Source organism: Oryzias melastigma, linkage group LG21 (assembly GCF_002922805.2).
Source record: "Oryzias melastigma strain HK-1 linkage group LG21, ASM292280v2, whole genome shotgun sequence".
Lineage (NCBI taxonomy): Eukaryota > Metazoa > Chordata > Actinopteri > Beloniformes > Adrianichthyidae > Oryzias > Oryzias melastigma.
In genome coordinates this window covers 6,163,964-6,179,595 of record NC_050532.1, presented here as the reverse complement: position 1 = coordinate 6,179,595, position 15,632 = coordinate 6,163,964, and the positions used below count along the sequence as shown (strand labels likewise).

Below are 15,632 nucleotides of genomic sequence, written 5' to 3'. Positions count from 1 at the left end.
TATTCTAAAAGAATGCTTTGTTGTAGTGGAGCATGTTAAATAAGCGTTGATTGAAACCAAAAATAAAACGGAAAGAACTACAATATTTTATTTTGAAAAATTGCAGATAATTTTTCTATGAACTGCTATTAATTTTGTTTAAAGCAGAAATAAAAGCGTGAAATTTGAATTGAATTTCAGGAAGTGCTTGCCTCACTTTTTAAAGCGTCCCTTTATTGCGGGATCACATGGAGGCACGCGACCCCGGAGCGCAGATTTGCGTCTGAAAGGAGATTTGGGTCTATTAGGAGCAGAAAAAAAGGCGCAGAGCGCGCGGCACAGGGGAGCAGAAGAGCGCGGCTGTGTGCGTCAACCGCGCGTCTCACTGATAAATGGAGAGACATCAAACTGAGTCATGACAGAGCTGAGATATGAGGCTTTACAAGAGCGGCGGGCCGCTCAGGGCGACAGACCCAGGGGGGATCCCGCTCCTCTCCCGGCCTTTTGTGTTTGCGCGCTGGACTGATGAACGACTCAGATAACGCCAAGCCATTATGAGCTCACTTATTCCCATGAAAAATCCTGTAAATAGAGGGAACATTTTCCCCCTCCACACCGCCCGTATGTATTGATTTCTATCTGTTACCGGAAACCTCAAAGGATTACAAGTGAATTTTTAAGTGGGAAATATTTTTTAACAGCTAAATATTAATTAAAAGTGCGCATCTGTTGCTGCTACTGAGTGTTGCTTTGATTCCCAGAAAGATTAAAGATTTAGGCAAAAAAGGTCTGAAATCCAAAAATTAAAATGTATATTTCCAAAATAAAAGCTTTGCGCTTTTTTCATGCCTTTTTTATATTTAATTTTAAATATTGCTAGCTTCTTAAAAATTTCAAATTACTTTTTTATAATAAAAAAATATAAAAAAATAGCTCTGACGTTTAAAAGTTGTTAGAGAATCCGACTTTTTAACAGTTTCCTTAAATATACACACACGTGCGTAAAGATAAGATGACAACATAAAGAAAAACTAAATAAAATATAAATGAAAAAATATTTGTACATATATATATATTCTTGTCGCTTTGATTAGATTTTTTTCAAGATTAATTAAACATAACAGCCATATACAGCCTCCTGCAGGAGTGAGCCACCGTGAGCATTTTAATGACCCCATAATTCAATTAACCGCCTCCATCAGTTCCATCATTGATTTGTGGAAGAAGAAGGAAAAAAACTGCTGAAAGTTAAATTCTGCAAAGTAGAGCCGGCCTGTAATTGCTCAAGACACAGAGAACGGAGGGAAGAGAGGGTGGGGAGGCTGGGCTGAGGTGGCCGTGTATAAATAGTGTGCTCTGAAATACACAGTCACAACAGCAGGAGTGATTTCACCTCCTCTCCACCCCTTCCATCTACTGCTGCTGCTGCTGCTGCCAGACTCCACACACGAAATAAATAAATAAAAGACGAAGAAGAAGAGCGGCGTGTTCGGTGAGGTGCTTTTACGCAGAGAATTCACGCTGGATTTCCCCGACCAGGACCACTGCTGAGCCATCATGGAAGAACTTACGGCATTCGTGTCGAAATCGTTCGATCAGAAAAGCAAGGAGAGCAGCAAAGAGAGTATCACGTACAGGGAAGTTTTGGAGAGCGGCTTGACGAGGGCGAGGGAGCTGGGCAGCCCGGAGACAAACCTGCAGGACATAACGGACAGCAACCACTGCCCCGTGCATCTGTTCAAGGACCATGTCGAGTTGGAAAAAGAGAAACTGAAGGACTTTAGTGTTTCAAGAGCGACAGAGGGTGAGGTTTTTTAATAGCAGTTTTGGGGGGAAAAAAATCCGTTGTGTTTTTGGGAAAATGTCCGGTATCTGGAGCGACACAAACGCCGACGAATCGGTGCGTAAAAGCGATCAAACGTGGATTTTTACGCGTCCGTGCAGCTATTTTTTATTTTATTTTTATAAGTTGACATCTTTATGTGTTATTTTCGTTTCACACAGAAGGAGGCGGGCCCGTCTGACCGCTGCTTTAACTATTTATTGAAGGTTTCCAAACGCGTCCAAAACGCACAAAAATAAAAACATTTTAACTAGTAAAATAGGTTTATATATTTGCGTTGTTAAATAATTAACTCTACCCAATTGTTATTATTACTTTAGAGTTTTTGCAAAATAAAAATATTAATTATGATTATGTTATTGGTTTGGAAATTATTTTTACAGAAGTCCTCATTGTTCGAAAAAAATAAAAAGCGAGAATATCGTTTTTTTGGCTATAATTATAAAAATAATATAACAACAAAGTCACAATAAAACAATCCTAATGGAGTGTAAAGCGCTCCACACATGGCTCATTGTCCTCATTTCCTCCTCAGTTATTGGGTGTTTATGAATTCCGATGCGCACTGGTTGGATTTCCAAACATTTACTGTATTTCTGAAATGAATCTAAACTCAGATTGGCATTCTGACTCAGTCTTTCCATCTAATCCAGCCGGAACCAATCAAAACAAGTTTGGTTTGTGTTGGACTCTTTTGGTAAACACGATTTATTTCACTTTGTTGGGGAAAGAAGACGAAGGACAAGAAGACAAAAGACGCTCATTTCACGTCACGGAAGTACAAACAGATGGACGCGATTGAACAAGCCAATTATTGCTGCAACTGTCAGTTGTGCTGCTAAGAATAGCAACGAAAATGAAGGTATGGGAAAAAAAGCAAAAGAGGAATTGGGACAGCTTTGCTGGATTGTTCACATTTATAGTTTTAAAGAATATTTAGAATATATTTGGAGTGCGTAAATGACTCTTTTTCAAGTAAAAGTGAACTATTTTATTAAAAGGTCGCCAATAGTTACTCATAGAGAAATTATTCGGTGATTTATGGAGGCTGGAAGTGCAGCGCAGGCCTCGTCAGTGCTTTGGCAGGCCTTTCGGTCCCTGTCACGGCTCAGTCCTCCGGAGCGTTTTGTCTCTGGTGGATCCTTTTTGGAAGGGTGCGTAACGTTGTGTCTTTGTCTTCTCTGGGGGCTGGGTTTGACAGGGATTTACGAGTGCAAGGAGAAAAAGGAGGACGTCAAGTCCGAGGACGAGGACGCGCAGGGCAAACTGAAGCAGCGGCGGAGTCGCACGAACTTCACCTTGGAGCAGCTCAACGAACTGGAGCGGCTCTTCGACGAGACGCACTACCCGGACGCGTTCATGAGAGAGGAGCTGAGCCAGCGGCTGGGACTGTCTGAGGCCAGAGTACAGGTGCTTGTTTTCAAATACTCTTCTGATGGAAAACAAAAAAACTTAAAAAAAAAAAAAAACAAGAATTGTGCTGATGAGAGGAGAAAATCAAGACAAAAATATGTTCTTAATTTCTCTCAAAATTGATATTTTAGATATCTTGTTATGTTTGAGGTTTTTCCTTTATAAATCTGCTATGTTGTAGCGTCAAATAGTTCTACAATCATTATTTTAAAAAGCACAAATACAGTTGTAAAACAGAAACATGCGCAACAGTGAGGTGTAAAACGCAATATTTAGAACCAGCCAAAGAGGAATAGGGAAAAACAGAGATTATACATACATTGTTGACATGTTTAGGCCAAAATAAAATGCATAAATAAATATTTTAATTAAATTCTTACAGATTAGTACAAAATAAACGTAAAAAAAAGCTAACTTCTGAAACATATTACCGTGAAAGTTGATTTTCTTGTGCAATAAATAAGTTAACCTTTGCGTTTTGAAAATTGCGTTCTCCAAATTACAAAAAAATTCTGACATTCATGAAAAAATGTGATTTATTTCCTATTTCCACTCTATTTGCCCCACAATTTCTAAAAATAATTGCCAAATTGACATATTTATTTATTTCTATTTTTGAGAATGAAAAAAATATTCTCTATATTGGATGTATTTCTCTTTGGTTGTAATAAGTATATATTGAACAAAATAGTTGCAGTCTTTGATGCTGGAATGCTGCGTAAAGTGCTCCAAATCATCAGGGATGTAACCACAGACTGAACCCCCAGCAGCAGACCTGTAAAACCTACAACCTCCAGTCCCTGCAGCCTTTTTTTAAGAAATAAGAAAAGAACAAGAAAAAAAACTCCCCAGCAATGATTAAAATGAATGAAGAGCCTGAATGGCTGCTTCAGGAGACGCGCTCTTATGTCAACTCGTATCCCTCCTCATTTTCTTTGCAATATCTGCCACAGGCTTGATGTAGTGTCCCCATAAAAGCAGATTAGAAATAATTCAATTGTGGGCCAACTCTGCTGCTGCTCAGAAATATCTAATCGAATGAATAAGCCCCATCATAGAGCTTTATGAGCGCCCCGACCACTATTTTGTGCTGAACACTGTCAGACTGGGCTGACAGTGTGCGCAGTAACACTGCAATCATGGCTAATAGTGTGTTTATTAAACTAATCTGCGGTGTGGATGGAGCCTCCACTGCCTGGCTGCGTGCGTTTTCTCAGCTCCACGAGCAACAAGGCGCACAGAATCCTTAAAAAATACAAGCAAAAAGTCTGCTGAGGGCTTCCTCCTGGGCTCCGGGACATGTTCGCTCCAGCTGATGCGCAGCAGAGCTTGTTGCAGGCTGTGAAGCTGCGCTCCGAGCAGCTGTCAATGGATCTAATTGAAAGTTATGAGAGCTTGGTGAGGAGCAGGCAGTAATTCGGTTAGGACTAATATCTTTGGGTTTCTGGCGCGCTGCTAAATTAAATGTCATTATTCACTGTCTCTAATAAAAAATCAAAAAGGAAATGAGATTAGGGTATTTGTGAAGCGCATCATTGAGTGGTCCTTAATGAAGAAATAACTGTCTGAACCAGTGTAGTTCACTTTGCTTAACATACTGGCGCGTAATTGGAATTGATCTCGGGGCCCGTCTAATATTAGCCCTGATTTATCTTGTGCGTCTGTGCAAAAAAAAAAAAAAAAAAATCACCTGGGATCTTCATAAACACCTTTTTTTCCATTTTGATTTTCGTGCGTAAATCTTTACTCACACCAAGAAAAAAAACTGAAAAAAATACAGGTTTAAACGTCAAGCCAAATAATATTAATAATAATAATGAAAATATTGCGTAAAATGTTTGGCTCCGGCTGCGCCCCTGCGTCATCGCGCGTCTGGAGCCACCATTGCGCGCCGGTCTGCGGTCCGCGCGCGCGGCCGCTAATTTCACATCTGTAAATGATAATCATTGCGGGGTCGGAGGGGAGGGGAGATAATGTTATTCAACGAGGCAAATTAAGTTGATGGTGATTAACAATAGGCCGTAGCCTGCAGCTTCAAAGACAGTCAGCAAATTGGAAGGTGGTTAACGACCCCCCCATACCCCCCCCTCCTCTCTCTCTTTTTTTCAATATCTTGGTGACACATCAGTGTCGTCAAGTGTTGTCGTTGTCATTGACATTCCCCCATATGATTAATAAAACTGTAAATACTTTGGTATAAATCTTGTGAGAGTTTGTGTTACAATTTTGTGAGGCAAATAAATTCCCCTCATTCTATAAACATTTTTGGACAATTTTAAAATTCCCTCTGCATTCACTCTTAATTCTTATAATATGTTTGGGTCAAAATTGTTCTGTTTTCAATTTTGAAAAGGCTAGAAAACACTTTTCTTGAACTCAAATCTTGTGTTATTTTTTGGAGCAATACCAATTTTTGGTTTCATTTTGAACCAATTTATGTTTTTTTTCCTGAGATTTTTTTTTATTTTTTCTTGAGTTGAAATACCCCAGAAATAAGTTAGTCTCTATTTATCCTTGAAGTTTGGTTAAAAATAATCCAACTTGGATTATTTATGGACTTTTTACTGCTTGGATCAATAGCAATAAACCAAAATTTTAGATTGTTTTTGTTCCTTCAATAGCTTATAAGCTTATAAATATATGTATAAGTATTTATTTTTAAGGATTTGACAATGTTTCTGTATTTGTAATTGCACATTTTGTTTATTTTTTCATGCAGGTTTGGTTTCAGAACAGAAGAGCGAAATGTCGAAAACAAGAAAACCAGATGCACAAAGGTAATAGTCTCTTTCTCACTTATTTTTTTAATATTCCTATTTTGCATTATTTAATATAAAGAATTATTATTTATTTTTAGATTTATTTTATTGTTTTGTGACAAAATTAGAAAAAAACGAGCTCATCTCATATAACCACAACTGTCTGGCGGTCTGACAGACATCTTTCCCTTCTCTCCAGGAGTCATTCTGGGCAGCGGCAGTCACCTTGACGCATGCAGAGTAGCCCCCTACGTCAACATGGGCGCCCTCCGGATGCCTTTCCAGCAGGTGAGCTGCACTCTCACAAAATAGCATCAAATACAAACACATCAAAATTAAAAATTTAATTGCGTGGAGGAGATTTTATCTTTAAAATCGTGAAATCGGATTATAAAGAAGTCAAATAATTAAATAATGTTCATTTTGGAGAGTTGGAGGCCAAAAGGTTTCTGTTTTGTGAGTGCAGCATTTCTGCATGGTGGAGATTCACCTTTCACCTAGCAAGGAGGCGGACAGACATTTGATCTGCTTTTTTCTTTCCTCCTGACTGCTGCGTTATCTGCTTGACCCTCGTGAAAAGCAGTGGCCTAATTAAGCCAACAGAGCGGCAGGCGTGAGCACATAAAAGAGATGATGAAAGGAGGGAATGGAGTGGGCCCTGATGGATATTGGCGTTGAGCTGCACTTGCAGCTGGAAAGCCGGCTCGCCGAGCAAAGCGCGCTCCACGAGCTCCACGAGCTCCACGAGCCCGAGCGTGGCAGTAGCTCAGGTTGGGATTTTTTTTGCTCTGGTGAGGTAATGACTTGCACCTGCAAGTTCCTTAAGTTTCCTTTAACTCTTACGTGATTTTGCAACACATTTTTGAGATGGCAAACCTCCTTTTTAAAGCAACAGGAATGGATTGTGTGGCCTCACAACACCAGCATTTGTTTCTGGTTCGACCTCCAACTGGAATGAATCCACAAAAACCCAAGTTTGGAGTTGGTTTTCCCGTTCCTGCTTCTGCATTTTAATCAAACGTCAGTGCACCACACAGTTGGAAATTATCAGCCACAGCTGCATTTTGTTTCCTGATGGTTACTACATGAGGAACACTGATGTGTGTGTGGTAGGATTGGTTTACACAGGGTTCTGTTCAGATGCTGCTTCAGTGCTTAGCAACTATAAATCTGTGGTTTCAAGTAATTTTCCCTTTCATTTGACTGCTTTACCGAAAGACATGTTTTGATGTTTTTTTGCCGGTTTTGATTGAAATAAAAAAAAATAAAAAGATTCAAATTTTCACTTTGAACCATTTTGTAAAAGAAGGCTTTGGTTTACAGCCTTTTAAACCCATGAGAAGTGGCAGCTCTTTCCTTCTGAAGTAGCCTAATTTTTTACCTAGTTCTCATAAAATAATTGCCACAAATATGAAAAAAAGGATCTCCCGTTTTTTTTTTTTTTTTTTCTTTTTTGCTTGACTCAGGCATATGTCGGAATAAATATTAATAACTCCAAATATGTGAATGCCTTTTTAGTGCAAAATTGTTTACTTATTTATAAAAGACTTTGATTTTCTGAGATTAAATTGGATGTGGTGTGGTATAATTCATTAACTTTTAAAATAGCTGACATGAAAAAAGTGCAGAGTTCAGCTCTTAACTATTTTCTTTAAAAAACATACTGTAAGCTGCAGCTTTGAGGGGGAATTTAATAGCATCAGACTGAAGCCTAGAATCTCTCCATATCTTTGCTGCTCCGTAGGTTCAAGCACAGCTCCAATTGGACGGAGTTACCCACACCCACCCTCACCTGCACCCTCACCTGGCTGCTCACGCTCCCTACCTGATGTTCCCGCCCCCTCCCTTTGGACTACCAATCGCGTCGCTGGCGGACTCGGCCTCCGCGGCGGCAGCCGTGGCAGCGGCCGCCAAAAGCAACAGCAAGAACTCCAGCATCGCCGACCTGCGACTCAAGGCAAGAAAACACACGGAGGCTCTGGGACTCTGACCCCCACCGGGCTGCCCCTCTGCTCGCCTGATGCCCATAATCGTCTCTCACACAAGACTGAGCCTGTGAAAGGGCCGTGACACTCACAGCTAAAAAAACTAAGACAAACAAAAACACTGAGGGAGAATGAAACACATACAGAGGAGGGGGACAGGGAGTGTGTGTGAGAGGAAAGGGAAGAAAAGAAAGAGAAAGAAGTCACAAAACCAGCTGCCAAAACAAACCACTTGTAGAGCACGGTCATTAAATACCAATGAAATCACCTTTTACTTTTCGCCCAACAGGCAGGACTTCTGCGGAGCCAGTGGCTCAGTCCACTCCAGGCACAGATCACATCCCAAGGACCGTACAAACACATGTGGATGTCTGTCTGAGACCAGAGGACATTAGAACAAAGTGACAGGCAGCAGCGGGCCCAATAGCAGCGGCTGGCTGGCTGTCTGTCTGTCTGGCTGCAGAGGGTTGAGTTTGGGGAAACAGAACCACACCTCAGCATTGGAGGCATTGGAATGGCTCTCACCTTCACCTCCCCCCCACCCGCCCCGCCCGTGCTCAGTAGAAACACATTAAGCAAAGGCCATACTTGTTTCCAAACACTGTGTTCCCCGCAAGTGCATGAGCTCTCACGGAGGACCACTCTGGGACTCTCCATTCACAGCCCAAGTAATCGTTCAGCTCCTCTTTTGAACACTGCCATTCAGAGTCTCCTTAGCAGTCTCTACTGTAACAAAAACCCACAAATCCTTTTTATTCTGTTTTTGGCTTCGGAGTGGAAAGACATTACAGCTGGGTTTGTGTTGGCGAGCCGCTCTTCTCCTCACAGCATACTCTCCGATCCGTCACGGCTACCCGATTGGTCCCCGCATGCGTAAACGTGACGTCACTTCCTGTTTGATGACAAAATGGTGACGATTAAGCAATTGGAGTTACTCTTTATACTTTGTACATTTTTTTTGTTCCAAGATTGTAAAACATGATTAAAAAAATTTAAGTAAAAAGAGATTAGCTGCCACTAGCATTTTCTCAACCGTTTTGACTGTCCGAACCATTTAAATAGCAGATAACCTCGTGTTCACACGAATTTTTGTTTGCCTCAACAACAGAGAGCTTTCCCCAACTGAATTACGATGCTCCTATAAAAATATTGTCGTTACAGACAATAAAAATCTCGATACGTGATTTCATGCAAACCACATGGCTTGGAGTCATTACTCTGTTGCTACCTGATACTAGCGCATGTCCGTCATCTACAAATGGAAGAGGGTTGGCGCGAAATGCTATAGCAGTGCAAATCTCACAAATCTTCCTCCAGGTTTTTCTTTCACAGCTCTATTCTGATACATGAAAGACTTGGAGTCACAGAAATCCGTCATGATCAGTTTTCAAACTTTTGAAACCTATAGCTACCAATATCACTACCAAAACCAAGTCTCTCATTGGTCAAAGTTCAACGTGTTTAACTTTCAATGTGCGTTATTAACATTTAATGTCAATGGCGGTGCGCTTTAAAAAAAAAAAAAAAAAAAAATGAAAATGGACTTGAAATGAGCATGAACAAACGTTTACACACGTTTTGCTCGAAACGATTGCTTGAACACGCATTTCGCTAGTGTGAACGCAGCATTACACTGAGGAGATGCCCCCGAGCTGTAGCCATTTTTACAGCCAAATTAATCGTGAATACTGTCTTTTGTTAACTGAGTCAATAAAGTTTTGGTATCCTTGTACACTGAAGAGTATTAAATCAAACAGAAGAAGAAAACATTTGCACATTCGCCCCAATCAATACCTTTTCTTTCATTTTTATCAACATTAAGATAAACGTCTTAATTACAGTCAACATTTTAAGATACAATTATTGTTATTAGCATCTCAAGAGATACTCTGCCCGGTTAGTGCAGTAAAATACTTTAGCAGAAGTAGAGGAATTTTCATGCATGTGGGGACAGATCGGGTAGCTGTTACCAATCGGGTAGCGACACCGTCACTCTCTGTTTCTTTCTCGTTGTGTTGTATCTTGGGTAAAGAAGTGAAGATAGCCTTTGCACTTCAGGTCTTGTATGTGAGTGTTTACAAGTGGCACTACAAGCAGATACTACTTTACTAATTAAAGGGGGGGGAGCGGGATTTGATATTGTCATGTGATTGATGAAAGGACAATATCTTGGATAAAAGGGTACAAAGGGGATCTTTTTCTTTCTTCTTTTTTTGTATTTCTGGAAAAAAAATGAAGAAAACATCAGTCAAACTGAAATGCAATGGTGTGCAGTTTAAGTGCAATACTGTAAATAGAAAAAAAAAGTAAAAACAGCTAGCAGTTAATCCTCGTTGATAAGAAGACCCAACGACAAAGATTTTGTTTTGGATTCTTTTTGGTTGTTGTTTGTTATGCACTATTGGGATATGACATTTCTTTTTTTTTTCTACAGCGGTTTAGGTTTTGTTATGTTGGACAAAAGTCACATAAAACCAGGTGCCATATTTCATGAATTAACATGTTCTCTGACCGTTTTATTTGTATCCGTCCGGCACAGTTGTCATGTTTTGAGCAAAACAAGAGCACATTTTTGGATGCTGCAGGAATTATGTTAAAACAAAACTCCAAATGATACTAAAATTCTAACTTTGCTTCAGATTTTGGAAAAATTTGCCAAGAAAAGAGAAAAAAATCTTGAAATAAGCCAGTATTTACCACACAGTCTTCAATTTGACAAATTTAATGGATTGAAACTCTTACATTTTTTCAGTAAAAATTGGATCAAAAAGCCTGAATCGAATTATGGTTTGTGAAACATTTTCAATGCTGCTGCAACATCCAAGCAGCACTTTTGTTCAGGTCTGAATACCTCTGTCTAAAATTCAAAATTTTCTGTACTCACAGACCTCCACACAAAAGGTTTATCTATATGTCTCCATTTTAAATTAAACCTATGGGTGTTTTATTTATTATTTTGTCTGAAAGTTTATGAAATATGAACTAAAAGTGTACATTTTTACATGGCTTGGCATTTATTTTTGTATGTTTTCTTTTAAGTGTTGACTTTTAATTAGGAGGTGTGGCTGTAGTGCATTGTTTTTCCAAAAAAAAAAAAAAAAAGAAAAAAAAGAAATAAATGTAGCGTGTCCGAGTTTACAAAACATTTCAGGGATGATTGAATTGAACAAAAGCTTCATAAAGATTTGTTGTACCCATTAAAAAGATGACCATTTCATATGCAAGCATGCCGAATTCATCATACGGTTGTTTTTTCCCCCCTCGCCCTTTTGATTAATAAAACATGAATGTACATCTTGTACAAGTAAACTATCAATAAAGTTATAAATATTTGTACTGGAGTTAAAATACTTTTTCACCAAAATGTGTGTTTCATAAGGAAAATGTTGCTGTTAAAGTAAAGTATACATTAAACTCATCTTTTAAAAGGAAAGTAAGACTATAAAAATGTGAAAAAACTTTTTCCTTGTCACATCTTATTCGTATTTTTAAGACTCAACCTGTAAATCTGTCTAGAGCTGACATTTATTCGTGTGACAGTTATCCCGGCTCGTCACGTCCAATGTGAGGACGCTAACAGTGAACGACTGTTTGGGTAAAGTGGCTCCGTAAAACGATAGCGTTAAAAGTTGGAGCTCTAACTCTAATCCTCAAAGCAAATGTTCTGCTCTAATTTCGAGCGCGTGACACGGCCAGGTCGTGTGTTGCGATCACCTGCATTTAAAGTCAAGGCCCGCGCGTCCATGCGGTTCTTCTGCACAGCCCAAAAAGAGTGGGCCTCTCTTTTAAGTGTATTTTCTTCCTCTGGGAGCTTAATTCCAGATGTCTGTGTGTGTACAAAGTAATTACACCGTGTGCTATAGTAGCTTATTGTCTGAAGCCGGTACATGGAATTAGCCCAAATGGGGGTCCCGTTGAGTGCGGTACCCCCAAGAAGGTCGCCGCACGTTTAATTTGTGCCTCTTTTCTCATACATCAAGATTGAGTGATATAGTCGCAGACTGATGGCTCCTTATTTACCCGCTGACCCCTCTGGCTGGGGTCTGGTCTGGAAATAACAGCATCCTTTTATGTGCACTAATAATTAGCAAGGCACACACAGCCATCCATCAAGCACCAATGAGCCATGGCTGCTTTGTCAACATATTCAAGCACATAAGCTATTTATATTGGCCACAAGTAACAAATACACAATAATATATTTATAGAGGGGAAGAGTGTGGGCATGGGTTCGGGGGCATTTAGCGGATGCCTGTGTTTGACATTAATGCTGAATCTATTTTGAGCTCCTATTGTGGATTTTTTTTTCAGTTTTTGGTAAAAAAAAATTTAAACAATTTTTTTAAATAACACGTTTCATTTATTTTCGGTAAAGATTGCTTGCAGAAGTCTGAGGTACGTCAGCCTACCACAGGTCAAGTGCTCAGGGGTCACATGAAAATAGTTTTTAATCACATTTCATTCACATAATCCTTTTTGAAATGTCACACACAACTATGATCAGAAGGAATGCGGGCCGTCTTAGCCTCAGCACAAAGCACTAGTAATGGTGTGAAATGACAGAGCTCTCAGGCCGCCAAGACGGCGTAGGTATATATAGCTCAAAGACATGACACTTTTGTCACGCTATATCACAGCAACACGGACGGCTACTCTCTGAAAATAACAGTGAGTAGGTCTTTGGTGCAACTACTCTGCGGTTCCTAAACCCCGAGTAAATCCTGTTCCGGTGGTTTTGCTTGTAGTTTAAAGTGAAATGACCCCGAGAAACCTCAGCTGAAAACAATCGAGCTGAAGTGCTGAAGTCACTCTCTCTGGCCTCGGATCAAAGGCCGTCTTTTATCCCTGTTTGATTGTGCTAGACTTTGGTTTGCTTTGTTGGCTAATGCCCATAAACGTATCTGGACTCATCAAGTGGAAAGTTAAATTAAAACTAACATTTTAAGTCTGGGTCAACACATCTTTTTCTCAACCATCAAAGGGGGAACGTATCCAGAATTTATTGTTAGAAAGTTGAGAAAAAGGGGGGAAAAAAAGTGAGGCATTGTTTGTATGTTCTGTTTATGTTACGTTCAATGGTCTTTTATTACCAGTTCAAACATTCAGTGTGCTGTAATTCAAGAAATCCATCAAATCAAACACATTTTCTTCAGAAATTGAACGTAAATCAGAAATACGTCCACATATGAATATCTGAGGGTCTGTGACCAAATGAAAGAATGATAAAATATTGTTATTCCAAATCTATCCTGTTTGCTTAAAAGAATGAAAAAATGAGACGATTCTGTTCAGATGATTTAAACTGGAGTTCTGTTGAATTCTCATTACAAACTTAATGAGTAAATCCACAATTATGTTCTGTTCACAGCAAAACAATATAAAAAATGTAATTTTCAGTCGCAGCTGTAGAACTGGACAGAGCAGTGAGAAAATGCCTTACTTATGGCTCCAGCAAAGTGAAGCCAATAAAGTCACAATTTTTCCTTGATACCGACGTCTTGGAGCCAGACAACAATGATTGGTTCGAAGTCTAAAGGTGTATTTACACCAAACGCCAATTGTGAGTCAGAGGTGTGCAGTTTCAGTGTTAAGTCAATGGTGTGCTCTGAGTCGAATTGAAGTCATGTGGTGCGATATGAGCGACCGGCACGGCGCGAAGGTCTGACAGCGGCTTGATTTGTGCAACACGGCGCGATTCGGGCAGCACAACCAAAATTTAAATATCTGACGTTTTACAGGTCGCCGTGTCGCATCTGCCACTCAGGAACTTAGCACTGATCATGTGATGTTTTCAGTGACTTTGGTGGAGCTCACTCACTCCATATGCCGGAGTAGGTACCATATGTGCTCGGCCTGCAAGATCGGGGCTGATGACATCACACTACGGTAACAGCACTTAGACAAACGACTTAGTGTCAAGATCTGCTCTCTGAAAGTGCAAACTGCATATTCATGTTGGACTTCCTCCGGTCCATGTGACCAAAAGAAGTTCAACTCTGGGAGTATTTTTTTTAAATGACGTGCGAAGAGTCACTTTATTTATTTATTTATTTTTTCAATTGCGACCAACAACAAACTAGCTACTCGCTAACGCCCACTTTAGCACAAACTTCCCAGCCTGATTTTTATCACTTACAATGCGATTGCTATCCTATGATGATTCCCCTCGATCGCATTATTTTGTTGTCAAGGTTTTTGCGGTTGATTGCAAATATTGTGCCCCCTTTTGTGAATCTTTCCGTCCTTTTTCGGACCTTCTCAGTTTTTTACTCGGGAAGACATCGTAATGGCGCATATGTCTTTTCCTATGTCACGTGATGGTGGTCTAATGGTCCGGACCAATCGCGATCTTACACGTCATCAAGTCACAAGCCCCGAGCCGATCTTGAAGGCCGAACACATATGGTACCTCTGGCGGCTGCTTGCTCTGGCCTCATCAAAACATTAATAAAAAGAAAGGGAAAAAGGTCCCCTTATTTCATTTTTCCCCCCTCGGGTTAATACTAGACAGTGAGCCTTCAAGCTCAGCCACAGAGACACAGAAACACAGAAGAAGCGGCTGTCATACAGACACAGCCCCTGGAGTGAGAAAAAACCCTCCTGTTCCGGGAAAAAACTTTTAATAATAATCATATAAAGTCAAACATGGAGACATGATTACAGATGTTTTTGTAGAACTCTCCACAATAAATAAACTTTATTTCGCCATTTTGGCTTCTCGGAGCCAGTGGGTACTTTCTAATTGGAACGCGAGGGAGAAGGGGTCACTAAGTCCAGTTCTCTCTGTACAGTCAATGGTTGGTGTGTAGCAAACGGTGGGGGGGAGGGGGGGATTTTATGTAAGAAAATGAACACGTCTAATTAGGCAATACGTTTAATTTGTTTCAAGTTAATCAACAGAGCCAATCTGGCTACTCTAGGATGACAAAAAGAGAAAAGTTGCCTTAAGTCATTTCATGCATTGCGTTCCAGTAATATTTAATTTTTCCACAAATGCTAGCCTGTGTTGACGTCTTTTCCAACAACTTTCATTAACCAGTACTATGTGGCCAAATCAGAATCAGCTTAAAGTGAATAAAAATCAAGATTGTATATTCAAAAAAATGATTCTAAAATTTTAAAACCGTTTTAAACTTGAAAGGACACATTGTAAACTTGAAGTAAATTGTGTAACTTTAAAAATTGAATAGCTTATTAAAAATAAGTGTTTTTATAAGTTTATAAGTTAGTTTATAAGTTATAAGTTTTAAAACTTAAAATAAACATAGCAAATTTTAAAGGAAAGAATGTCATTTTGAAATTTTATTTAAAAAACTATAAACCTAAAACTGTTTGTAAATAAAACATATTGCTTATTTCTAAGTGCATCTGTTTTGAATTTACAACTTTTGTTTCTAGTCTTCTTTCTTCTTTTCTTTTCGTCCTCAATCTATTGTTTCAATTCAAATTTTCATGTTTGGAGTTCAACTTCAAACATGAACATTTTGAATTTAAATCATTGACAGTATGAGAGAACTGGACTGAGAGACCACTCCTCCTTTCATGTCCCAAACAGGAAGTACCTGCATGAAGACAAAACCCATAGACTTCTATTGAGAAATAGACAGTTATTATTATCCGTCATTCTATTTGTCAGATAACCTTTTTTTGCTC

At 39.5% G+C, this 15,632-nt stretch overlaps 1 protein-coding gene across 2 annotated transcripts; it reads left to right on the top strand.

The window, feature by feature from the left end:
• The first annotated feature begins 1,135 nt into the window (after positions 1–1,135).
• Positions 1,136–11,315, top strand: shox (short stature homeobox). Of its 2 annotated transcripts, XM_024287049.2 has the most exons (6): positions 1,136–1,783; positions 3,024–3,232; positions 5,955–6,012; positions 6,173–6,282; positions 7,739–7,951; positions 8,269–11,315. In XM_024287049.2, the coding sequence occupies exons 1-6, from the start codon at positions 1,537–1,539 to the stop codon at positions 8,356–8,358; spliced, it is 927 nt and encodes a 308-aa protein (XP_024142817.1). In that variant the 5' UTR covers positions 1,136–1,536; the 3' UTR covers positions 8,359–11,315. The 2 variants fall into 2 exon arrangements, with proteins under 2 accessions (XP_024142817.1, XP_024142820.1); XM_024287052.2 differs by having other exon boundaries at positions 1,139–1,783; positions 6,194–6,282; positions 7,739–11,315.
• The last annotated feature ends 4,317 nt before the right edge of the window (positions 11,316–15,632 follow it).